General features: G+C 34.4%; 2 protein-coding genes and 1 pseudogene across 3 annotated transcripts; all 3 read left to right on the top strand.

Annotated features, from left to right (window-relative positions):
• Positions 1-4,822: 4,822 nt before the first annotated feature.
• On the top strand, positions 4,823-8,567 carry LOC110637411 (G-type lectin S-receptor-like serine/threonine-protein kinase At5g24080). Of its 2 annotated transcripts, none has more exons than XM_058132758.1 (5): positions 4,823-5,239; positions 5,707-7,035; positions 7,140-7,320; positions 7,464-7,917; positions 8,003-8,567. In XM_058132758.1, the coding sequence occupies exons 1-5, from the start codon at positions 5,125-5,127 to the stop codon at positions 8,342-8,344; spliced, it is 2,421 nt and encodes an 806-aa protein (XP_057988741.1). In that variant the 5' UTR covers positions 4,823-5,124; the 3' UTR covers positions 8,345-8,567. The 2 variants fall into 2 exon arrangements, with proteins under 2 accessions (XP_057988741.1, XP_021643191.2); XM_021787499.2 differs by having other exon boundaries at positions 4,824-5,239; positions 5,687-7,035.
• Positions 8,568-15,233: 6,666 nt separating this feature from the next.
• On the top strand, positions 15,234-27,325 carry LOC131172228 (uncharacterized; annotated as a pseudogene).
• Positions 18,470-19,783, top strand: LOC131171975 (uncharacterized). The gene is made up of 2 exons (XM_058132759.1): positions 18,470-19,135; positions 19,372-19,783. The coding sequence occupies exons 1-2, from the start codon at positions 18,799-18,801 to the stop codon at positions 19,398-19,400; spliced, it is 366 nt and encodes a 121-aa protein (XP_057988742.1). The 5' UTR covers positions 18,470-18,798; the 3' UTR covers positions 19,401-19,783.
• Positions 27,326-27,635: the final 310 nt, after the last annotated feature.

Genomic DNA, 27,635 nt, shown 5'->3' on the forward strand with positions numbered 1-27,635 from the left:
CATGCTATGCTAGGTGTTAACCATGGTCTATGAGGTTCATAAAATGATTTAGAGAAATCATTTATGGTAAGAAAGAGTTCTGATGATATTAAGAGTTGATATCATGTCTCATTGCCAATTAGTGATGAGCCTAGTAAGTCACACACATACACAAGTTATCACCTAATTAAATATGATTTAATTAATTAATTAAAGAGTTTAATTGATTAATTAAATAGGTTTGGTTTGCAATTAGATTGCAAAGTCCCTAGCATGACTTGAAACCAAATCTAGATTATTGGATGTATAATATAAGTTAAATTTATATTTAAAGTGTTTAAATATAAATTTAATTAATGAGAAATTAATTAATAGAGATTAATTAATTAATTTATATTTGATATAAATTAATTAGAAGAAGAAAATAATTATTTTGGATTAAGAACTCAAAATTAAGACACAGGGGCATTTTGGTCATTTTGCAGTGTGACACGTGGCATGTGAGATGGTGACACATGGCATAACACATAAGCTTGCTAAATGTTTTTTAATCATGTAAGATGATTAAAATCAAGATTAAATATAGGTTTGACACTTGGCACAATTTGATTGGGTCACTTAAACCTAGAGCTAATCAAAAGGTGACATGTGGCTAGGGTTTAATGTGTTAACCTAACTATTTAAGTGTGGTTATGAAAAGAAAAAATAACCAGCAGCCTCTCCTCTCATTTGTCACGCCACTTTGAGCCTCTCCAGCTATTCTTCTTCATCTCTCATCAATTCAAAGAGATTAGCCATCAATCTCTTGAATTAAGAACACTAGAAATTGTTTCTAGTGTCCTGTTTACATCACTAATCTCTTAAAAGGCAGAACTTGATTTTCTAATTAATAGAAAAAGCTTTAGAAGCTATTCAAGGGCTGCCATAGGTGTTCTTGGTGTGGACAAGCTAGAGGGACAACATCTGGTGTCCTGAAGACGAATCTCAAAGGCGCAGACACCTGCAATTGCATCAAGAGGTTAGTGTAATCGTTCTTGATTTAATCTAGGGTTCTAAAATTAATCTGATTAATTTTAAAATCTTAAATGGCAAATACAGATCCAAAAACATATTAAAAGATTTTTAACATGTTGTTTATCATTGAAATCAAATAGATAAAAATAAATCTTGCATGATGCATGTGACCCTAGGTGAAAATTTTTGAATTCAATGGTATAAACTTGTGTTTTTCACGCTTTCGTTCCTTCAAATTTGGGGTGATGTTCTTCATGAAAGTTTTAGATCTATATGTCCTCTAACCCCTAACCAAATTTCATGTCAATTTGACCTGTCTAACTCAAGTTATGACCAAATGAACAGTTACTGTTCATTTGGTCAGTTTAGTGCAGTGGCAGCCTGCACTCATTCCACTTTGGTCAATTGTTTCACTAAGTTTTGGTCAGTTTTTGGCCATGGTTCCTTAATGAAAATTGTGCTATTTTATGTCTATTTTCATCCCTAATTGGTGGCATATCAATTGGACTTGTAAAATTTGAGTTTTGGTCCTTCAAAGTGAGCAGCATGACCATTGGACCTCCGAATTTAACTTAGTTTCCTATCATTCCCACACAAGTTATTTGGTCATAATTGACCATTATTTCACTTCACAATAGGTCCAACATGCCATTTATACATTTCTCCAAATTTTGGTTCACAAACCCTAGCCTACAAACCCTAATCTTACTAACTCTTGCATTTAACCACAAGTAGTGCACTTAGTCCTAACCATTCAACTAATCAAAGCTTTTAAACTCATTCTAATGCATCAAACCATTCAATTTCATACTCCCCTCAACTAGGCTGAATTTCAGTTTGGTCCTTCTCCCATGTTTTTATCTCATTTCATAAATCCTAAGCTCGTGTCAACCATTGCATATGCATTTAAAGAAGTAAAATAACAAGTTAACACACTAACCTTTCTTAAATCTTCAAAACCCTAACTTTTGCTCTTCTTTCTCCTTGTAATCTCCTTCTTAAGTAGTAATAACAAGCTTTAGTAGGGTATTTTAGGGGAGTTATGAGAATTGAGTGGAAGAATTAAAGCTTGTATGCAAGCTTTAATGGTGGCTTTTCATGGAAATGAGAGGGAGAGGAGAGAGCTACGGGAAAGAGGGAAAAAAAGAAGAAGAAGAAGTAAAAAAAATTGGCCTTTCAATTTTGTTTTTAGTCTTTAATTTGACTTAGTCAATTAGTTAATTAAATTAAAATTAATTATGAGGTCATAGTTACATCATCATGATGATGTCATCAACTTTTCAACTTTTTCATGTTCTCTTCTTTTTTTTTTTTAATTTTTCTATTAGTTCTTTAATTTAATTTCCGATTCTGAAATTTTCTTTTCTCTGATTTTATTTGACAGTTAGGTCAGGAGTCAGCTCTCGGGGTCAATTGACCAAATTGCCCCTCGCCGGTTCATCCCGGTTTGCAAATAATTCCATATTTCTTCCGGCTCCCTGACCTAATTATTTGACTGGCTTAACAGTTCTTTTTCGTGATTTTCTCTTTTCCACTGTGTTCATAAGGGTCCTAAGGACCGCAGCGTCACTTTTTACGGTTCGAAATTTGAGTTTAAAACGACTTCGCAGTCGTTCCCGAGGAGGTCACTCATCACTGTGACTCTCGGCTCGTTTAACCTCTTATGTTCTGTTTTTCTTATTTATGGTTAACTAATTAAACATTACTAATTATTTATGTTTATGGCTTCTCAAGTTGTCTTAAGTGTGGCCTTAATCCCATTAATTGTCCGGACCGACACCGGTCACCGGAACAGTGAAATATACCAGGCTATACAACGGGGGTGTTACATGACAGCTTTATTGAAGGCTAATTTGGAGATTGCAAGGAATAGAATGAAGCAACAAGAGGATAAGAAGAGGACTGAAAGAGAATTCCAGGTTGGAGATATGGTTTACTTGAAATTGCAACCCTATAAGCAATCTTCAGTGGCTATCCAAAAATCACTGAAACTGTCAGCAAGGTTTTATGAGCCTTATAAAGTGCTTGCAATGGTTGGAGTTGTTGCTTATAAGCTGGATTTGCCACCTTCATCAATTGTGCATCCTATGTTTCACGTCCTTGCTTAAAAAGAAGGTAGGAGAAAAGTGGTGCCTATGATAAAGCTTCCAGTCTTTCAAGAAGATGTGGTGGAAGTTGTTCCAGAACAGGTGTTGAAATCTAAACTAATTTCCAAAAATGGTCAGGAAGTGGATCAAGTTCTTATTAAATGGAAGCACTTGGTTGTTAAAGATGCCACTTAGGAGGACAAAGCTTTGATCCTCAACCAATTTCCTGATTTTGCACATTCCTTGGGACAAGAATGTGCTAAAGAAGGGAATATTGTTACATACAAGAGAACTAGGTTTAGAAAGAATAAGCCTAGTGTAGTTAAGTGAGCTGGATGCAACTAGCATGAGTTGTTAGGGATGAGTTTTGGCGAGAACAGTTACCTGTAGCAATTATTGCTGTATAAAAACAATCATAACAGCCTGGTGTAATCAAAGTAGAATCATACATAATAATAAACTCCTTCTTCCTTTTTTCCTATCTTTTTCTATTTGTTTCCAACTCTCTCTCTTCTATAATTTCTTCCCTTTCTTCTTTTGTTTTATTCTATTTTAGAAAGGAATATTTGTTAGGGTACAATAACCCTAACAAAAGTCTACTACAGAAGAAAAGGGAAGAATGTCATAGATAAACTCCAACAGAAAGATTAGAAAAGGATAAAATCAAGGGAGGAGCAATTTGCTGATTAAAGAGAATTATCTTCAGTTTGTTAGGGATAATGTTAGTTGAGTTATACATGTAGCAGAGGATAAGGGAAAGGGGATTTTTCTTTGTATTCTGAAATTCTGGCATGTTGCCTGGGAAAGCAGAAACATTAGTCTATTGTATTGGGTTAATTCTTATTATGTTCTTGATTGCTCCGTTTGTGTTAATTCTTATATTGATTATTAAATTTAATTTTTAATATGCTGTAATTAATATATTTAAAAAAAATATTTTTTTTAATAATAACTCTAATAATAATAATATCAAATAAATCCTATTTAAATTTAATTTGTTGTGTTGTTCTTCTACTTTTTCCTTTTTGATAAAATTTCAAATTAATTTCATTGTTATCATAGCGATGTCAATAAATTGAAATATTGGGATTCATAACATTTCTTGGCCATAATAAATATGATTTAATCACATGGTCCACTGCAATCATGCATTATTATTTATAAGTAGCCATATTTCAACAGGTCATTTTCTTGGCGACCATGTACTTAGCTTTCGGCCAAATAGTGTTGAAAAAAGTTGCATGTCAATTTGTTTTGATGGAGCTCTCTCTCTCTCTCTCTCTCTCCCTTTGTTGACAAATTGAAGCTTCGACGACACAACTAGAGTGCCGTTATACATCAATATGATGTTACTCGTGGAAAATATAATTGGAAATTATTGATCATAAAAATCCATAGAATGGATAATGAAGTTACAAGCTCTGAAAATTTGTTAGTAATTAAAAATATATAACTCATTTAATATACATAAAATTATGGGTTTTCATTTTTCAAATATTTTTATAAATATATTTTCTCCTTTACGTAAAAAAAAAAAAAAAAAACAAACCCGAAAGTGTGAAAATCTGAATATTTCTTAGGCATGTGGCAGCTTCAGTTACGTGTTAATGGGCATATAGGGTTCTATAGGTTTGGTCACGGAGTCACAGAGCCATTTGGAAACCACAATGCATCAACACGTGCCACAAAATCCACTTTTATCCCTAAGCCGACCATTTGATTCTGAGTTTTTTCAAAGTTTAGCTCACCCACCACTGTACACGTGTTATGATCTTTCCATTTTTTCTTCCCTGTGGAAGACTGTTTCAGAACTCATAAATATTGAGAATGCATGGCCATTAATGTTTTGTTTTAGCTTTAGCATTTAGCTAGACAAGTTAGCACCTTAGTCACTGGCCTCGCACTTCGCTAGTCATGGCTGCTTCTGTATCTTCTTTGGTCTTTTTGTTATTGGTTTTAGGTGGACTTGGTTTTTGCATGGCCAGCCAGATTGGCTTGGGTTCGAGATTGCTGGCCAGTGAAGATCGAGCATGGGTTTCAGATAATGGCACATTTGCATTTGGGTTCACTAAAGCAGACAGTACTCATGAACAATTTCAACTCGCAATTTGGTTCGCGGATCTTCCTGGAGATCCAACCGTGGTCTGGTCAGCTAACAGGTGTGTGAATAACCTCAACATTTTTTTTATAGTACCTTTTCAAAAGATTTGTCAATGTGGTTTAAAGTAATCTCTACAATCCTACATATAGTTTTAAAAATTGCTTATTTTAACGGCACGTCTGCTAGAGTTAAAGTTTAATTATATAAATTGAATGAACATATATAGAGAGAAATGTATAACAAGCTCTAAGAGATGTAGCGTATTATAATTTCTCCTTTAGCCATAGTGAATAAAATTATCCAAAACCAAATGCATGAGGGATCAACTAATATCCATTTTAATAGCTAGAATAAACAATTGAATGGTAATTACTGGATTTTGAATTGGGAAAAATCAAAACGATTTTGTAGTAGTTACTAAGGCTTTTGCAGGTAATATACGTTGATGAATGACTTTAAGCCAACACTTTTGATCTTTGCTCAATGATCATCTAATAATATATAGAAACTCTCCGGTCACCAAAGACGCGTCCTTGGAGCTGGACACCACCGGCAACCTCTTTCTCATTGATGGAGACACCACCGTATGGATGTCAAACACCTCCGGTGCTGGCGTCGAAACAGCAGTCATGACAGAATCCGGCAACTTCATCCTCTTCACAAGCACCAACCACACTGCTTGGCAAAGTTTTTCACACCCATCAGATACTCTCCTCCCGAACCAGCCTTTAACAGTCTCTCTTGAGCTAACATCTCCAAAATCACCTTTACATGGTGGGCATTACTCACTTAAAATGCTACAACAGCCCACCTCACTCAGCCTCGCTTTGACATATAACTTGCCTGAATCATATGATGCTTCCCCTAAAGCTTACGCCAACTATTCCTATTGGCCTGGACCCGACATTTCCAATGTTACTGGGGATGTTGTTGGGGTCTTAGACGAAGCTGGAAGCTTTGGAATCGTGTATGGAGAGTCATCCAATGGAGCGGTTTACGTGCATAAAAACGATGGCGATTATAATGGTTTATCTTCTGCTACAAATCAATCAACTCGGTTATCAGCTCGTCGAAGATTGATACTTGAGACTAATGGGAATTTACGTTTGTATAGATGGGATAATGATGTTAATGGTTCCCGCCAGTGGGTAGCCGAGTGGGCAGCAGTGTCGAACCCTTGTGATATTGCTGGTGTTTGTGGTAATGGGATATGTAGTTTGGACAGAAGCAAGACTAATGCTTCTTGTACATGCTTGCCTGGTACTTCTAAGGTAGGCAATGGCATATGCTCAGAGAACTCATCATTGATTGGAAAATGTGATGCGGCAAACGTAAATCACACTTCTGAGTTTAGGATGGCCACGGTGCAGCAAACCGATTACTATTTCCCTGAATTTTCAGTTATAGCTAATTACAGCGATATTCCCACAGTGTCCAAGTGCGGCGACGCTTGTTTATTGGATTGTGAGTGTATGGCCTCTGTTTATGGGCTTGACGATGAGAAGCCTTACTGTTGGCTGTTGAGGAGCTTGGACTTTGGTGGATATGAAGACCCTGGCTACACTTTGTTCGTCAAGGTCAGGTCGAATGGTTCCGTGGCTCCAGCAGGAGATAAGAGGGGATCGGGTGACGGGTCTGGGGAAAACAAAGGGACGGTCTTGGTTCTCCCTATAGTTCTCAGCATGACATTTCTTATGGGCCTCCTCTCCCTATTGTTATATTACAATGTTCATAAAAGGAGAACTTTGAAAAGAGCTATGGAGGGTGCTTTCATTCTTTCTGGGGCTCCAATAAATTTTAGCTATCGTGACTTGCAGGTTCGTACCTCCAATTTCTCACACCTGCTTGGAACAGGTAAGCAGTGGATTCAACAACAATGTCTTTTCTCTTTACCATAGAAACAGGGGAAATTTTGTCTCGGATAAGTTTCAATTACAATTACTTGGATTGTTTTGCAGGAGGATTTGGGAGTGTGTACAAAGGAAGCCTTGCTGATGGGACTTTGATTGCTGTAAAGAAATTGGACAAGGTCTTGCCTCATGGAGAGAAGGAATTTATAACTGAAGTGAACACCATTGGCTCCATGCACCACATGAACCTGGTTCGTCTATGTGGGTACTGCTCTGAAGGATCGCACCGGTAAGCAGCATATATCTAAGCGATCACTCTGGCTACTCTAAAGATCTGAATAATCTTGAAAATGATTACATTTTTTGGAGTCTAGGATAGTTGGAAATAAAAAAAAAATGATGTGATTTCCTGTTCTTTTTTCCTCTTGACAGTCTTCTTGTTTACGAGTTCATGAAAAATGGGTCCTTGGACAAATGGATATTTCCTTCCTATAATTGCCAGAGCAGATTGCTGGATTGGTCTACTCGTTTCCATATAGCCATTGCTACTGCACAAGGAATCGCATACTTCCACGAGCAGTGCAGAAATCGGATAATACACTGCGATATCAAACCGGAGAACATCTTATTAGATGAAAATTTCTGCCCCAAAGTATCAGATTTTGGATTAGCTAAGCTAATGGGAAGAGAACACTCACATGTTATTACTATGGTCAGAGGAACTAGAGGATATTTAGCTCCAGAGTGGGTCGGCAACAGGCCTATAACCGTAAAGGCCGATGTTTATAGTTATGGAATGCTACTTCTGGAGGTCATCGGTGGTCGGAGGAACCTCGACATGTCTTTTGATGAAGAGGACTTCTTTTACCCCGGATGGGCTTTTAAGGTTGCATATCAGAAACCTGAAACGATCTTGGTTAATTCTGTAACGTTGTTTTAATCAATATCACAATTGATTTAAAATTGTACAGGAGATGACAAATGGGATGCCGATGAAAGCAGCAGATAGAAGACTGGAAGGCGCAGTTAAAGAAGAAGAATTGATGAGAGCGCTGAAGGTTGCCTTCTGGTGCATTCAAGATGAAGTGTTTATGAGACCTTCAATGGGAGAAGTGGTGAGGATGTTAGAAGGATCAATGGAGATGAACACACCACCAATGCCACAGACTGTCTTGGAGCTAATAGAGGAAGGATTAGATCACGTATACAAGGCCATGAAGAGAGAACTAAACCAGTTTAGCTCCTTCACCATCACTAGTCATGATCCTTCATCTCTTGCTACTTGCAGTTATTCAACAATGTCGCCTAGATAGCCTGCTTTGAATCAGCAATTTCTTCACTGACACACATATTAACCAAGAGAAATTAAGGCCGAGTCCAGGTTCTCTATGGGCTGCAAACTGTATTCATAGTGGTCTTTTTAAGTCATCTACTTGGATTTTCTTGCTCAGTAGCGTTGGGCTTTTCTGCGAGACTTTGTTTTTCTCTTTACTGGTTAATCATATTGAAGGAATTAAATTTTCTTTCTGGCCGTCATTTGTTTATTTATAATATTAAAGTTTGTTATGCAATACTATAATAGATTTCAACGCCCTTAGCTAATAGATGTAACCAGGTGACATTTAATAAAATATTGGTCATTAATAGCCAGTGATCATATCATGGCTTGTAATGAGTATTTATTTATTTATTTATTTTTATTTGAGGTATAAAAGGGATTTGATATTGTGGGACTTAAACTTGGCAACTGTCAGATTTAAGATATGTTATTGGTCAATGAAATTAAGCCGTACTAGGTTAATGAGTATTTAATTAACTTAAAAAAAATGATGTGTAAAATTCCATCTAAAAATGTAATAATAAAAAATTTTAAATTATAAATTTTATACTTCTATATGGTATTTAAATATTATTTTAATATTATCTAATTAAATTATAACTTTGTAATACTTTTATTTATACATATATTTTTAATGATTATTTCTAAACATATTATGTAAAATTATTTAATAATCTAATTTTTATTTAAATGATTAGTTTTAATTATTAATATTAAATCAATTAATAAAATATATTATTTATTATAGTTAACCTTGTTTCTAATATTTAATTATGGTTATTAATTTTATTATTATTGTTATTATTTTTATTATTGTATATTATAATTTTTATTTCTATGAATAAATCTAGACAACATGAATGTTCAGATTCATTCATAGATTAAAAAAAAAAAAAGCACAATTTTAGGCGGTCCTCCCCTCCCCCTTTCTTTTTCCTCTCCCGTCACTCTCTTTCTCCCTATTGTTTTTCACTCATTTTCTCCTTTTTTTTTTGACAACCACCCACTACCACCGCCGGCAAGGAGTTCCCCCACCACCCCACGACACCGACGCACCACTAGCTGGCCGAAGAAGTACCAGAAGTGGCGGCAAGTGATGGAGGAGAGAGAAAAATGCACGCACAGGGCAGCCAACTTTCAAGAGCTTATTCCAAGAGCTTTCCGTTGATACACATTTTGCAATATTTAGTGGTCGGATGAGTGAAATATGTAGGAGAGAAGTTTTAGGTTTTTCAAGATTTTTGGTCAGATTTAGGACGATCCGACTGTTGGCTCGATGATCCAAGACCACCTATGGACTCAAAAACATTTTGGTATGATCAAATCCGGCAGATGTCGCCGGCGACCGATTACCATGCGTGATGGTTCCGGTGAGCTTTGAGGATGATTCAACTTCTAGGGGCTTTCTCATAAATTTTTGAAATTTTTGATACACAAATAAGTTTTGAATAAGATTATTTTCATTATTTCTCAGTCTGTGGTGCTTAAATGCAGTGTTTTTTAAACAGAAAAAATTGAAAAAAAATTCTAAGAAAAATATATGATAAAAGTAAAATTATTTTGAGATATTCTATGGTGTTTGTTGAATTTTTGAGTGATTGTAGAATATTTTTGAAATATATATATAGATTTTAGTTAGATTTTTAGCATATGAACATATAAGATTATCTGAATTTATAATATTTAAATTTTATATGATTGTTTGAAGCTTGAGAATAGAGAGTTAAATGTGTGAATATTGAATTGGGTTGAATTAAGAATATGTTAGTTGTTAGAAACTTATGGAATTGAGAAAATTACAATTTCTTTTTGCGATAGCTTTATAACCTTATTAAGGACTGCAGGGCAAAATTTTAGAATTTTTAGAACTTATTTGAGTAGATTTTTACAAAATATCAATTATAGGGATTAAAACGTAATTTTTTAAGTTTATGACTATTATCTAATTTGGAGGGTCAGGAGGGGCCATATAATGTTAATGAGATGTGATTATGAAAATTGGTGAATTATAAGCGTTATTTGGATAATTTTGCAGATTAGATAAGTTCTAGATATAAGGGAAACTCGGTTGGATTTTCAGCATGAATTAAGCTGTTTGTTATATCTTTAGAGTTTTATTTTAAATTAGTACTAATAAATTTATATTATAATTATTTAGCTGATCGAAGTCAGCTATTTTTCTCTACCCAACAGCCACAATAGTCCTCAGTGTATAATGAGTAGATATTTATTTTATTTATAAGTTCAATATTATTATATTTCTGGCATGGTCATGCATCACTTATACTTATATTTTTGTAGTTAAATATTAGACATACTCTGTTTTGCATTTAATCTTGATGGTAGTACTTTGGTTGCCATGTTTTGATAATCTGGAGTATGTGGATATGAGTAGGAAGGGTAGACACGGCTGGAGCTTGACTTGCTGGGACCCGATCCTTATTATGGATAAGTCGGGTAGGTACGGCTCGAGTTGATCTCACTGGCCCCCTCATATGGATTATTAAGCGAATATGGATGTGACACACGGGTGTGTAAGTGCTCCAGATTATCATTGATGTGACTTGATATGATTTGTATGACTTGTACGAAGATAATGCATTTCATTTCCAATAATGCATTAGAATTAGATAGTTATAAAAATTATAATTAAAATAAATATCTTGCTCTATGAGTCGAACACTCACTTTTGTTTACTTTATTTTTTTCAGGCTACAAAAGTAGTTTTTTTTCATAGTAACCTACTTTATTCCTTGCATGTTTATTAACAGTTATTTATTTGTATTATTATTTTCTAAATTTGTAATCTAGAACTTTAGCAGTATTATGAATATTGTTAGAAACAATGTCAAATTGAGTTATTGATTTTTTTTTTTTACTGAACGAAAATTTTTATAACATATAAATAATTTATAAATGGTGGTAATAGGGTTAAGCTGGGCTTCTCTCGCTTTAGTAGCTAATAATCATTGGGTTGGGTTGACCCAAATTAAAATGAAATATTTTTATTTTATTTTATTTACATGTTGGGCCTCAGTCTTGGGCCTTGGTTATGGATTTTGGAACGATAAGACTTACTACGAGCCTTAGCCTTAGGAGTTTTATGCCGGCTCAGGTTCTAATGCCTGTCCGGCCCGTGGGTTCAGGTCGTAATAAAAAAGATATTCTCTAGTTTAATACAAGTTTTTGTAGAGTTCTTGGATTGATTTTTTTTTTTTTTTTTTTTTTTAATGTTGCACTGCATGAAAAGGTCCTCGGGGCTCTCAGAAAGAACAATAGAAACAAAATCTCCAATAAGATTAGCAACCCAATTAGAAGCCAACTGATTTTTAAGACAAAGCTTAAAAATCCTGTCAGCTGCCTGATTTATTGATTGATTAACAAGGACACATGCAAGAAACGGGAAAGAAGATCTAAAATTGCAAGAACTAATGCCTGAATTTCCCAAACACTGCTTTGAAGAGAGTTCCGCAGAGCCGATACAAAGATGATCAAATCAGATTCCATAATAATGGATTTTGCTTCCATTTCCAATTCTAACTTAAAAGCTTCAAGCATGGCTATAGCTCCCTGGAAACGGGGAGGAACATATAATCTTCTTGACAATCCCATCAATGACCTCCCTTCTAAGATTTCATATATATAACATTGAGTTAAAAAACAGGATTTGAAATGAAAGGTATGTTCAAAAATAGGATTTTATCCGTTATTTGATGTGTAATAATTAAATTAAAATTTTCATATAGATAATTTAATTTTAGGTGTACATAAAATTAATTTTATAAATATAATTAAAATATTCATAATTCTCCTTCTAATCTCTGTCTTTGCGTGCTTATGGAATAATATTATGTACTAGTATAAAAAATTAAAAACATTCCCTCATTCCTCAGCACAATTTAAAAAATAAAAAAGGAAAGTAAAAGTTTTATTTTCTTTAATTAAAAAATTAAATTTCCCAATTTAAAAGATCTAAAAATTTCTTCAACATTTCCCTTTAATTATTTAACTAGTTATTTTATCTGTACATTGCATCAATTTTTTATTATTTTATTTTTTAAAATAGTTCATTATATATATTTTTTATTTTCATAATTGTATTATAAAATTTTATTATGATAAAAGTTTTTAATTAATTATAATTTTATTTAAAGTGTTGATAAATAAAAAAATTATTATTTTTAAATTAATTAACATAATCATATATCAATAAAATAAAAATAAAACAAGAAAAAAAGTTATGACATAACAATTTTTGAAATATCATATTAAAATTTTTAGACTTTAATTATGAGATATGTTTTTAAAATTAATTTTTAAAATTTTATGAATAATTTTTTATTGAATACTTATATATATATATATATATATATATATATATATATATATATATATAATAAATGTTTATAAAATATATATTTGAATTTTATAAATAATTTTATAGTGAATAATTATTTAAATATATATTAATATAATTTTTTAAAAAACAATTTGAAAATTTATTTAAAAAATTATTATTTTTAGAGATATAATCAATATAATAAATATAATTTTATAATATTTGAGATTATAATATGAAAAATTTTAAAATTTTTAAAAGGTATAATAAAAAAATTTGAGATAATTATTTTTTTATAAGATAAAATTTTAATAATTAAAATTTAAAAATATTTAAATAAAAAATTATATTTAATATAATAAAATAATTTTTATATAAAAAATATAAAAATGTTAAAAAAAAAATTTACCGCATAACGATTTTTTAAACTCTCATTAATATAGCTGGCACATCATGGTAAGCATTTTACAGGCTCCCTTTATATTTTACAATCACGAAAATTAAATTAGTAACACGCAATAATTTCGGGTAAATTATACCATCGGTCCTTAAATTTTATGTATTTTTTATTTTTATTCTTTAATTTTAATTTATTAAAATAAAATTACTCAACTTCAATTTTATTTTAAAATAATCACTCTTACTTGTAATAGTAAGTTTATAAGTTAAAAAGTTATAAAATTACTATTTTATCCCTCTTTCAAAAAGAAAATTAATATTTTACTTTTTTTTTTTTTTCTCATATTGTTCAATCACTCAATGCTTTTATTACTCGTGGAGGTATCACTCCCATAACATACAGCTAACGAAATTTCCAAACTCAAATGCATAATCAGACTTCTCACTTATTCCTATAAAACAATTGAATAGATTTTTCATTTGGCAGCTCAGAAGAACCTACCTATCAAATTTCCTATATCAATTGTAGCTGCCAATTCCAAAAACCACCCAACCTCAACCAAAAAAAAAAAAAAAATCTTAAATTTAATATAAAAATAAAAACAAACCAAGCTAAATCAATAAAATTTCCAATCACGAAACCTCCCATTTGAACTGTCGAATCCAAGCTTGATACAACAGCTAAAAAGACATAAATATAGAAAATGAATTAAATATTCTCTGATCCTATTAAGAAGCATAAATGAAATAAAAGAAAATTACCTGATCATAACAAATCCCAAAAATGCATAACTCTTTGTTCTCTCTCTCTCTGTATCTCTCAAAATCTGTAGAAAATGGAACGAAAAGAAACCTCTCTCTCTCTCTCTCTCTCTCTCTCTCTCTCTCTCTCTCTCTCTCTCTCCCTTCCTTTAGACTCACAGTGAAACAAATGCCTTGCAAGCGTTTCATGGGGCATGAACTTGGCAACAAGCAATCTCTTATCACCTTCACAGCAACATCCAATCAAATTTGTCAATCGCTTGCTCCTCAAATTTCCCACTGATATGGCTTCCTCCTAAATCACATTTCTCATTGACGGATTTAATTAACATTTAATACCAAAAAAAAAAAATCAACAACCAAATAAAAAGCGGATATAAATATAACTAACAGATAAGAAATTGGAGAGAATCAGGCCATGCCAATCTATTAAATTGCTTAATAGCAATCCATTTGTCATTGTCGAGCTTCCCTTTGTAAATGACGTTGGGTGCTTTTCACAGTGCTCCGACACAACGTTATCTGAAGAGATATGGCTGTGCATGTGGGATTTAGGTACTGAATAACAAAGAACAAAAAAGAAGTGTGGGAAAAAGGAATGGTTTAAGTGGAAGTTTTCTTGAAATGGTTTAAGGGGAGAATTAAAGTGGGAGGCAGAGATAAAAAATGAAGGACGGAGAGGCTGGCTACCAGCTGAGGACTAGGTGCATAGAGAGAAAACTATTTTAACCTTAGCGATATAACTAGGTTTCAAATGGTTCTCGCAGCACTGCTCTTTAATAGAGGATTTAGAGAGCGAGCAGAGGGATTGGAGATGGAGAGGGAGAGGGAGAGGAGCGTGCAAGTTGGTTGCAATAAAAGGAGGGGAAGGCATGTGAAGGATAATTTAGTTCATCCATTTTTTTAAAAAAGAGAAATGAAATCAAATTGATAGCATAATCGGCAAATTGACTATTACGGGTGAAAATGACTTTGAAATAAAATTGACGTCAAATGATTTTATTTTAATAAATTAAAATTAAAGGATAAAAATAAAAAAATTTTAAAATTTCATTTCATTTTAAAAGAGCACATGGCCCAACTTGGCAATGTATTGAAAAAAAAAAAAAAGAAAAACTTGGCAATGGAAAGAGGGAAAAAAAAGCGCCAAAGATCATTTACCTGTCACGGACAAAGGCAAATCCCCTAATCAATCGATCGCTACGCTTTCCTGCGTGCAAAGACGCAATACAATTCAAGCTTAAGGCAGGCACTATCGACAATTACCATTCTAGTTCTTTCGATTTCTTTATTAATTTCCGTAATTTCAATAGCAAAAACAACCCTAGATTTCGACTTGTAGCTCCCTCTTTAGGTCTTTGATATGGAGGTGGAGGAGCAGGTGAGGGAATTTCTAGTTTTAGAGGGTTCACAAATGCTCTTCAAGCTTTCGAAACAGGCTCAGTTATGCTTGTTAAGGAGGTAGGAAGGATCCGTTTCTCTTGAGACCAAGATGTTCTACCTAATGCATTGTAAACATGAGAATTGCTGCTGCTACTTTGTGTTTCAGTAATGGCAGCAATGCTGCATCTATATTAGATGCTAATGTGGGACAAGCCAACAATTCAACTCCATCAACTGTTGCGCGTGAAGAAAATCTTACGAGGATTGTGGATACCTGTGTTTCTGCTACTCCCAGCATAAGCGAAACAGAGCAGGCTCAGGAAAGGGTCGTGGCTGAACCTGCCAATGATTCAAGTTCTTTAGCAAGAATTGACATTCAAGATAGTAAAACCAGTGATGCCATTCAAATGATCCATGGTGGCCCTTACAATGGTTGTTACTATTCTGTATATAATCTCTTACATGAATCAAATATACTGCAATAGTTCTGTGACCATCGGTATCACAATTTGAACTTGGTACAGTATATGTGTTTCAATAATGATAAGGTCAGCTGGTATTATGGGGGCATAACAAGGAGTCAAGGATGAGAATTTTGACTTGCATTAGTTGAAAGATGAGCAACCATAATGTTAGTGGGTAGACAAATTAGAAATAGCTTGACTAGTAGAAGTGTTATTATGTAATTAAAAAAGTTGGTCCTCTGATGTCATTTATGATATCCATAATAGGTCACTTATGATGGATATGAGAAGATGTAACTCGTGAGTCAACGTAATTATAGGCAAGAGGAGGTTAGAGGGGGATGTACACGTCTTTCTGCTAGATAAATGAACACTGTGTATTATCTTTGAGCTTGTTACAGTTGCACAAGTTAGATGAAAGGCAGTATGTTCTTACCAATGATATGATTTCTTTCCTCTGCTTCATTTTTTTTACTTGAATAGTTAGCAAGGTTAATCATCATATTTGAACTTCATGCTAGCCGAGTAATTATTGAATCTTATGTTACTGATAATGGCAGGGAAATGCTGGGTGAAGAAGAATTCCCTGAAGCGAAAGTCAACTTCCAGGTGAAATTACTTATGAAGACATTGTCAGATTGTATAATGCGTCACATCTTTATGTATCTCATTATTTAACTGCTCTTGCATTCTTCATTGCTTTTGTAACCATAGCAAAATCTTGTCTTTTTAGGAGATATTTTTAGGCCACGCAAGTCCAATAAGTCGATGTCGCTTTTCTGCTTCTGGGAACAATATAGCTAGTGCTTCTGTTGATGGAACTGTTAGGTATTTATTGTGAAAATGGGTCATTATAAGATCTAGATTCTGGACTCAGTCAATGTAGTTGCAGTTGTTTAACTGCTTTATTGTTTCCTAACTTCCAAATTGCTTTTTCTTCTCTCACCTTTCATATTTTGATGAAGGATATGGACATATGACTCATCAATTCCGACATCTAGAAATGCAACCATATATTGTGGGGCAGAGATTATGTCTCTTGATTGGGAGTGTAAATCTGGCCGCTTGGTATGTATTATTCTATTAAGTTATTTTCTATTAAAATGTGTATCTGTATCATTTACTAGATAATCACTTAACCATATGGGATTGCAATTCCTACTGTTAACTTCTTTTTTCGTGTGGACAAAAGCTTCTCATAGGCACTGCTGATGGAGGCATCAAAGGATGGAATGTTGATGCAAAGCGAGTTGTTTGTGATCTCAATACAAGTGAAGTATTTCGCAGGTAATAATTAGAAAAATCTGTGTTTGCAATCATGTTCTTCATTTGTTCTTGCTCTTACTATTCTTCTTCTATGTAGTGTATTGGATCTAAAGTGCAGTCCAGTAGAACCGGTTTTTGTTTCTGCAGCAGCATCTAGAAGGTAAGTTCTTTTGACCTTTCATTGTCAAATAAGTCTTTGAATATCGAAACCCCTTGGCGTCAGAGATTAGTAGTAGCTTATTGTCTTTGCAGGCAGGGCTCAAACTATCTTGACAGTTTGGGATTTGCTTCCTTAACTGTATGGAACATGAAGACATGGAGAGTTATGGTATGTGCTTGTTTATTTCAGACCATTGTATTTGAGTGCAGTGGCATATCATCCTTTTATTCCTTAATGAATTTAAAATTTAATGAAGACAGCTCTTCCTCTTGGTGAGGATCCACCTGCAATCACTTCCCTATGCTTCAATCACAATGGGAAGATTTTAACAGTTGCTGCAACTGATGGAATGATGCTCATGTTTGGTGTCACACCTTACCCCTCTGTAAGGCATAGCATGATCCCGTAGAATACCTAATGAACTACCGAACTTCATCTACCAATAACTTATTAAGTACCCTATAAGGGATTTTAAAACTGTTATGGAAAGTCAATCATTATATTATTTCTGTGTATATTCTGTATTCTGTATTCCTATTTAGGATTTCTTATTTAGGATTTCTTCCTAATTAGTATAACACAATTATAGGAATCAATTGTATATAAATACCCATGTACAGATTAATTGAAATCGATGAGAATCATCTCTTTCTACATGGTATCAGAGCAAGTCATCTAGGGTGACTATTTGTTCTCACCACCCAGCTCAGGAGAGACCTTGGCCGCCGACCGGCCGTTTCGACTCCGATCAACATTGCCAGCGTCGCCTCAATCCCCTCATTCCACCACTGTGTCGTTGTTCGATCCAAGACACCATTAAAGGACTTCGAGATTTGGCTCTCGATCCTATTTCGATATTTGCTTGATTTGTGATTTTGGATTATTTTGTTGTCACAAGACTTTGGATTAGCGTTTCGGTTAGTTTTTTTTGTCTCAACAAATGGCAGACAATAAGAATGTTATTTCTGATGTGATTCCGATGATGACTAAGATCACGGAACACAAACTTAATGGTTCGAATTATCTGGGGTGGAGTAAGACTGTTAGGGTCTATTTGCGTAGCATTGATAAGGATGATCACCTTACTAAAGATCCACCTACTGATGATACACAAAAAACTTGGCTAAGGGAGGATGCTCGGTTGTTTTTGACTGAACTCGATTCACAGTGAGGTAATTAGTTTAATTAATCACTGTGAATTTGTTAAGGAATTGATGGATTACTTAGATTTTCTGTATTCTGGTAAAGGGAATATCTCCCGTATTTATGATATTTGTAAGGCATTCTACCGTGCTGAGAAAGAGAATAAGTCTCTCACGCTTATTTTATGGATTTTAAATGGGTATATGAGGAACTTAATGTATTGTTGCCTTTTAGTTCTGATGTGAAAGTTCAGCAGGCCCAACGGGAGCAACTGGCTGTTATGAGTTTTCTTGCAGGCCTTCCTTCAGAGTATGAGACTGCTAAATCTCAGATTCTTTCCAGTTATGAGATTTCCTCTTTGCATGAAACATTCACACGGGTCTTTCGTACAGAGAGTACCCAATCTTTACAGCCTGCCAGTAGTGCTCTTATTAGCCGTAATCCAAATGGACAACAGGGTAATAGAAGAGGAAGTAGAGGAGGAATTATAGGCAACAGAAGTAATCAGCGTAATGGAGAGGCTAGTTCTAATCAGGACTCAAGAGGAATCATTTGTTATTATTGTCATGAGCCTGGCCATACAAAATATAATTGTCCGCAACTTCAGAGAAAAAAATCAGCGATCACAGATGGCAAATATGGCAGCAGAGGATTCTACAGTATCTTCCTCTGAGAAAACTATTTTGGTATCTGCAGAGGATTTTGCACAGTTTTCCCAGTATCAGGCATCTCTAAAGCCTACCAGTTCCCTTATCACTGCGATCGCTGAGTCAGGTAAATCCACTACATGCCTTGTGTCTTCCTCATCCAAATGGGTTATTGATTCTGGTGCAACAGATCACATGACAGGTAATTCTAGTCTTCTATCTGCTTTTCAGTCTAATCCCACTTCCTCTACTGTTACTTTAGCTGATGGTTCTACTTCTTGTGTTATGGGTTTTGGAACTGCGAATCCGACTTCGTCAATTTCTTTGTCATCTGTTTTGTGTCTACCAAATTTCTCTTTTAATCTACTTTCTGTTAGTAAACTTACTCGTACCTTAAATTGTTCTATTTCCTTTTTTCCTGATTAGTGTTTGTTTCAGGATCTTACGACGAAGCAAATTATTGGTAGAGGACGTGAGTCAGGTGGTCTCTACATTCTGGAAAATCATGTACCGCGGTCGCTTGTTTGCTCCAATACCGTAACACCTCTTGAAGCTCATTGTAGATTGGGTCATCCTTCTTTGTCTACCATGAAGAAGTTGTGTCCTCAGTTTCAGTCTTTATCAGTACTAGAATGTGAGTCGTGTCAGTTTGCAAAACATCATCGTTTGCCTTCTGTGTCTAGAGTCAATAAACGGGCTTCATCCCCTTTTGAGTTAGTTCATTCTGATGTTTGGGGTCCTTGTTCTGTTACTTCTAAAACTGGATTTCGTTATTTTGTTACTTTTGTTGATGATTACTCTCGTGTTACCTGGTTATATTTAATGAAGAATCGTTCTGAGTTGTTTTCTATCTTTTGTGCCTTTTGTAATGAAATCAAAACTCAATTTAATATTTCTGTGCGCATATTAAGAAGTGACAATGCTAAAGAATATTTTTCAGCACAATTTCAGTCTTATATGACACAAAATGGCATTCTTCATCAGTCTTCCTGTGTGGATACCCCATCCCAAAATGGCGTGGCCGAAAGAAAAAATCGGCATCTTCTTGAGGTAACTCGTGCTCTTCTTTTTCAGATGAAAGTTCCTAAACACTTTTGGGCGGATGCAGTTTCTACGGCATGTTTTTTGATCAATCGTATGCCGTCTTCTGTCCTTAATGGGGATATTCCTTACACTGCTTTGTTTCCTACAAAATCTTTGTTTCCTGTTGAACCCCGTATTTTTTGTTGTACTTGTTTTGTACGTGATGTTCGTCCGCAGATTACTAAATTGGATCCAAAGTCTCTCAAATGTGTCTTCCTTGGGTACTCCCGGATCCAAAAAGGGTACCGCTGTTTCTCTCCTACTCTTAATCGTTATCTTGTTTCTGCAGATGTCACATTTTTTGAGTTCACTCCATTTTTTTCTCAATCATCTGTGTATGAGAGTCAGGGGGAGGAGGATGATATCTTAATATATACTATCCAACCAATGTCTAGTCCTCTCTCACAGCCTGTTTCTTCTGTCTCTAGACCTACTCGGCCTCCCGTTGTTCATGTTTATTCCAGAGATTGAGATTACCGACTCAGATCCTCCACCCCTACTTCGTTGGGAGATCCTGTACCTCATACTGATCATGATTCTGATCTAGACTTACCCATTGCTCTTCGTAAAGGTAAACGTTCATGTACTTACCCTATCTCTTCTTTTGTTTCTTATAATCAATTGTCTTCTTGTTCTCGGTGTTTTATTACTTCTTTAGACTCTGTTCCTATCCCTAATACTGTTGGTGAGGCACTGTCTCATCCTGACTGGTGTGCTGCTATGAAAGAGGAAATTGAGACTTTAAATGCTAATGGTACATAGAAACTATTGCCTTTACCCACTGGTAAGAAAGCTATTGATTGCAAATGGGTATTTGATGAAAGGTAAATCTGATGGTTCTGTGGCTAGGTTAAAAGCACGCCTTGTAGCAAAAGGATATGCTCGGACATATGGGGTTGATTACTCGACACTTTTTCTCCCGTAGCTAAACTTACTGCTCGCTTGTTTATCTCTTTAGCACTACATATGATTGGCCCTGTACAATTGGATATCAAGAATGCTTTCCTTCATGGTGATCTTCGTGACGAGGTGTATATGGAGCAACCACCTGGGTTTGTTGCTCAGGGGGAGTTGGGTAAAGTTTGTAAGCTTCGGAAGTCTCTTTATGGCTTGAAACAAAGTCCTAGGGCCTGGTTTGGGAGATTCAGTGAAGCAGTACAGGAATTTGGTATGCAAAAGAGTAAGTGTGATCACTCAGTATTTTATAAGCAACTGAGGTCTAATTCTCCCGGTAGTCTATGTGGATGACATTATCATCACCGGGAGTGACTCTGCAGTATTTCATCTCTTAAAACCTTCCTCCAAACCAGTTTGGACCAAAGACTTGGGATTATTAAAGTATTTTTTGGGTATTGAAGTTATGAGAAGTAAGAAGGGTATTTTCTTATCTCAAAGAAAATATGTCCTCGATCTATTGACAGAGACAGGAAAATTAGGTGCTAAGCCTTGTAGTGCACCAATGACTCCAAATTTACAACTGTTAGGAGAGGATAGTGAGTTGTTTGAAGATCCAGAGAGATACAGGAGATTGATAGGAAAATTGAACTACCTTACTGTCACTCGTCCTGACATTGCTTATGCCGTTAGTGTGGTAAGTCAGTTTATGTCTTCCCCAACTGTTGCTCATTGGGAAGCCTTGGGACAAATCTTGTGCTATCTGAAGGGAGCTCCAGGAAGAGGTTTGTTATATGGTAATCATGGGCATTTGAATGTTGAATGTTTTTCAGATGCCGATCAATGGATCTAAGGTTGATAGGAGGTCAACCATGGATATTGCGTTTTGTTGGAGGAAATTTGGTGTCTTGGAAAATCAAGAAGCGAGTGTAGTTTCTCGATCTAGTCTGAATCCGAATCGAGCCATGGCACAATCGGTATGTGAGTTAATGTGGATATTTCAATTACTAGATGAGACAGTTTTAAGACCCTTGCTGCGAAATTGTGGTGTGATAATCAAGCTGCTCTCCATATTGCTTCTAATTCGGTATTTCATGAGCGGACCAAACATATTGAGATTGATTGTCACTTTGTTCGTGAAAAGATTCAACAACAGATCATCTCAACAGGACATATCAAAACTGGAGAGCAGTTAGGAGATATTTTCACAAAAGCTCTGAATGGAGCTAGGATTGACTACATTTGTAACAAGTTGGGCATGATTAACATCTATGCTCCAACTTGAGGGGAAGTGTTATGGAAAGTCAATCATTATATTATTTCTGTGTATATTCTGTATTCTGTATTCCTATTTAGGATTTCTTATTTAGGATTTCTTCCTAATTAGTATAACACAATTATAGGAATCAATTGTATATAAATACCCATGTACAGATTAATTGAAATCGATGAGAATCATCTCTTTCTACAAAAACAATTTTCTTACTTTTATAAATGCTGAGCATTTTCTAATAGGTATTAAAACATTTATTTAGATTTTGTAAACTAGTTAAAATTTTTGTCCTATTTTATTTTTCCGTAAATTTTATAAAAATTTCGGCAGAGTGCCGTCTGTATTTTGAGAAAACAGTTTTTCAAATACCTATAAAAAGCACTTCCAATACTTTATCTCAACAATTTCATCAATTTTCACAACCATCCCAACCAAATTCAACATCATTTCTCAATTTCCAAAATTCAACAATCATTAAAATACTATTAATCAATTTCATTCAAATTAAAACAAAATACTTCCATTCATATTTCATTAAAGATAAAACAATTTATATACATCATTACAAAAATTTACATTAAGAAAAATCCAAACCAAAATTTATTACAAGCTTTATACAACTGCTCATAACCAATTTTACATGTCCATACAGTTATATACATTTACATATATCAAAATAGTTTTTTCAATCAGGGTATAAAATATACCCGATAGAACTTCAGGGTAAGTCACTCCACAATCCTCAGTAGCTCACTCCACTGCTCATCTAGTCTCTATATCTGCGACAGCAATAACAGCCATCGCTGAGTACTAGGACTCAGTAGTGCACAACATACTAAAATAATCTTTATGCGAAATTTGAATCATACTTATTCAAAAATTAAACTGAGCATGAAATATAAATTCAAAACATGATTTATAAGATTTTAATCCAAATAATTTCATTTCAAAAGTCTTAAAACAAATTTCATAAAACACACAGTTATATCATGCCATTCGAAACAAATATCATCTCAATAGCCATAGGCTAACGAGAAATCACATCACAAGGCTAGCTAGCTCAAATATATGAGAATCCATTCTTTTTCTTCTTCTATTGGCGCACTCCTCAACACTTCAGCCGGAGAATGAATCAAAATTCGAAACTGATTTCCCCCACTAGTCGTGCTAGTGAGGTGTTCAAATATATGGTCATGACACTATGGTTTCAAAACTTATCTTAACAATTTACTAAACATTTATTGCCATTTCAAACATACACAAATAAACTTTCAACAATTCAAAGCAAAAGCATAATACACATTTCTTACACTTTGTAAATGAATTTTTAAGCATATTGATGTTGTGCACAAACCTTAAGCGAGTTACCTCTTGGTCTTGACTCGATCCCTTAGGTTCTTTCCTGGTATTCTTTTCCACTAAAACACACAGTTTCACAGTGTTTCAGCATCATAACTTATCATAAATCTAAAAATAAATCCAAATTTACTTTTACCTAGTTTTAATATGCTAAAATTAACGTTCTTTAAAATTTATGTTTCAGGGTTACTATTCACTACACTATTTAAGTCAAATTGTTGACTTTCTAAGACTTAATAGGTATGGAAATTTCAACTATACTCACATACCACATTTTGATCACCAATTTTATTGGTTTTGATTGTTTTCTCAAAACTTAAGTCTTTTAGGCAAATTTTTAAATTTTCAATTTTGGTATCTTATGTTGCACTGTTCCATTGGTCTTTTTGCTATTAGAATTTGGCTAAGTTTTATTCATAGAAATTGTTCCTTATTGTCTTAACTTTATTCTCCTTTTTGAATCACTCCAATTGGAGTTTTGTAGCTCAAGTTATAGCCATTTGAATCATGGCTGCCGGATTGGACTTAATCCTGATTTTCTGGGCACCAAAATTGGTTCTGGCAGTTTTAAGTCACCAATTTTGGGTGGCTAAATGACTTGGTTAAGGGCATAATTTGGGTTTGTGTTCCTCATGAAAGTTTTAGGTCTATATCTCAGCTTTATACTGGTAAAATTTCAGGTCATTTAGACCAGCCTAGCCCAAGTTATTGCCAAATGAACAAATACTATTTATTTGGTCATTTTTGTACAGGTCAGATTGCCTAATTCGGATTTGGTCAATTTGTTCACTAGGTTTTGGTTACTTTTTGGGCATGATTCCTAAATGAAAAATGTGTCATTTTGTGTCTAGTTTCATTCCCAATTGGCCTCACACCAATTAGGCTTGTAAATTTTCAGTTTGGTCCCTGAAAGGGACCTTGGTCATGCTGCCTGCAGCATGTCCCTAAGAACCTAATTCTAACACTTCAAACATACCTCAATTGGTCACAAATGATCATTTTTCAGCTCAAACTAGGTCAAACACACCATTTAATCAATTCTCTAATTTTTGGCTTCCAAAACCCTAGGTGCCAAAACCTAATTTTCATAAAATTCAAACCTAATGCATTCTAAACATCTATCCATTGTCTACACACATAATTCAACTTAAACAACCATTTAAATGCATCAACTTCATTCATTCTCAACCCTACATACTGCTGGCCAAAATTTATATAGTCCTTTAACATATCATTTTGTTTCATTTTTCAACAAATCATCACTCAATCAAGTTGCCTAAGTATAAATATAAAGATACAAAAAGAAAAATCAAACTAACCTTACTTGGAATTTTTCACCTCTTCAAAACTTCCTCCTTTCTTTTTCTTTTTGTTGTCAAGCTCTTTATCAAGGTTTGAATACAAGGTTTAATGATAGAAATTTAAGTTTTTATGGTGAGATTTAGAGTTTGATCAAGCTCAAAATGAGCTTTAATGGAGTTTTAAGGGTGAGAGAGCTTTGAGAGAGAGAGAGAGAGAGAGAGAGAGAGAAGTGGATGGGAAAGTAAAAAATGGAAGATGACCAATTTTTTCTTTTCTTTTTTCTCTTGTTTTTCCATACTTCTTTAATTTAATTCTATATTTCAAAATTTTCATTTCTCAAATTTTATTTGACAGTTAGGTCAGGAGTCAGCTCTAGGGGTCAATTGACCAAATTGCCCCTCGCCGGTTCGACCCGGTTTGCAAATAATTCAATATTTCTTTCAGATCCCTGACCTAATTATTTGACTGGCTTAACAATTCTTTTTCGTGATTTTCTCTTTTCCACTGTGTTCGCAATAGTCCTAAGGACCGCAGCGTCACATTTTACGATTCGAAATTTGAGTTTAAATCGACTTCGCAATCCTTTCTGAGAAGGTCACCCATTGCTGTGACTCTCGGTTCGTTTAACTTATTATGTTCTGTTTTTCTTATTTATACTTAACTAATTGACAATTACTAATTATTTGTGTTCAGAGCTTATCTAGTTGTATTAAGTGTGGTTCTAATCCTCTTAATTGTCTGGATCGACACCAGTCACCGAAATAGTGAAATATACCAGGCTATGCAAATAGGGGTTTACATTTGGTATCCTTTTATAATCCTAGGGCTTGGTAATTTTAATTCTTATTCTAGAAGTGGTTAATGACCTAATTATGAATCCAAGACTCCCCCCACCCCTACCTCCAACTGCTGCTTTGTCCTTCTGCTTGAAGCAAAAAGAAATAGGTTCCTTGTGTATGTATAATTGAGGTTGTTTACAGACTTGAAAATACAAGCATGCTGCACCTTTTAACTAGCCCAAGACATGTCTGCCGGTCTACAAATTACTAGGTGGCCTGCACATGATTCTGCGATAAATTCTATTCTTTTTGGGCTAGATGAGACCAGCATTTTCAGTTTAGGTTCAGATGGGAAGGTAATTGTGATAGCATATTATCATTTTTGGCTTGAAGTTTTGACAATGTGTTGTTTATTACCACCTTATTTATTCTTTGGGCTAGATATTCTTTTGGTTATCAGTCCTTGATATGATTAATTGTGTGTATGTGTTTCCTTGTCTTGTAAAAAATGTGGAATTTAATTATGATTATTTTGGTGGTGTCAGATTTTTGAATGGAGCTTGCAAAACTAAGGCCATGTCCTTTGGTCAAGGAGTTGTAGCAGGTAGTTTCGCTTTGCTTTCCATGTAAACCCTATTGGTGTATCTAGGCATCTAGGCTTCTAACCAGGCATATGTAGTTCCCATAGGGCTTGAAACTGAATAATCTCTTTATATTCATTTTATACTATAACCACATAGCTAGTGTTTTGAGGCATGGCTTTTGATGTCAACTTAGATGATTGTAGAGGTGGAAGAACAACTTAATGTAGCAGGTTTGACAGATGCAGAAAGAAAAAGGTTGAAAAATGAATTAATAACAAAGTATTTTGGACATGTGAAAGTAAGAAATCTTAATGCAATACACATCGAAGGTTGTAAAGTTAAATATCCAATTATTGTTTGATCATTTATGAAATTATTCTTAAAGTTTTTTCTGTTTAAACACAGGCGTTCTCTGCTTGATTGAGACTTTGAGTCTTGGATATGCCCAACCCACACCTTAATTTCAAACGTCTATATCCAATGTGCTGAGTGATTCAATGGCTGTGAAGATGATTTTATTAATGTATGCTATTGTGTTGTCTGTTTACTTGGCTTAATGTGGCATAATTGCATCTTAGCATTTTAGCTTAGGAGTTATGTAAGGAACCTCTAAGTTAATGCAATTCTGTAGGTTCTGTGACCCTGTGACCTCAAAATATAGCAGGCATGAAATGGCTTTAGATGCGGATGGGAGGAGACTATTGGTAACATCTGTTGCAGTATGAGCACCCATATATCAGGTGAATGTCTCTCTTTCCCCCTCCTTATGACTTGGTTGTTTCCAATATTGTAACAACAGTTGGGACTTTTGTACTGATTCAGTGGTCTTGACACTCTGATCCATGGACCACAATATAATAAGACTGATTTTTGGCAAACTCAATGAGGTGGAACATTGTTTTCTAGTTGCAAAAATATGTATATCTGGTACAGATGAGGCTCCTGTGGTAATTCATCTTTCTTGCTTTTTTATCTTGGCTCGGGTTCGGGGATATATGCATGGTTTGAGAAGTCTTTCGCACAGTGCATCTATAACAACGGTAGATTGGCACCCGACCTTACCCATTTTTTTCACCGGCTCAGCTGATATCTCTGTTCGTGTAACATCATTATCATGACATTGCCTATTGTGTTTTTAATATTAAAATTTTTTGATAGTTAGGATCAAAGAGTCTTGTAATGGTAGGCAGATATAAAAATGGACAGCTGCAATAGGCGGATGTCCAAATAGTCGGCCAAAGTAATTGTGTAACTTAATTCTGAGTGGTGTTTGATTTAACATAAATCAATTAAAACTGCCGTTGTTGTAGTTTATATAGAAACTTTTTCTCATTAGTGGGTAACTGGTTTGATTTAATTTTTTTTATTTAAATTATATTACTTTTTTAAAATTTATTAATTATAAAATTTGTCTCTAAATTAATTTTT

Source organism: Hevea brasiliensis, chromosome 13, assembly GCF_030052815.1.
Source record: "Hevea brasiliensis isolate MT/VB/25A 57/8 chromosome 13, ASM3005281v1, whole genome shotgun sequence".
Lineage (NCBI taxonomy): Eukaryota > Viridiplantae > Streptophyta > Magnoliopsida > Malpighiales > Euphorbiaceae > Hevea > Hevea brasiliensis.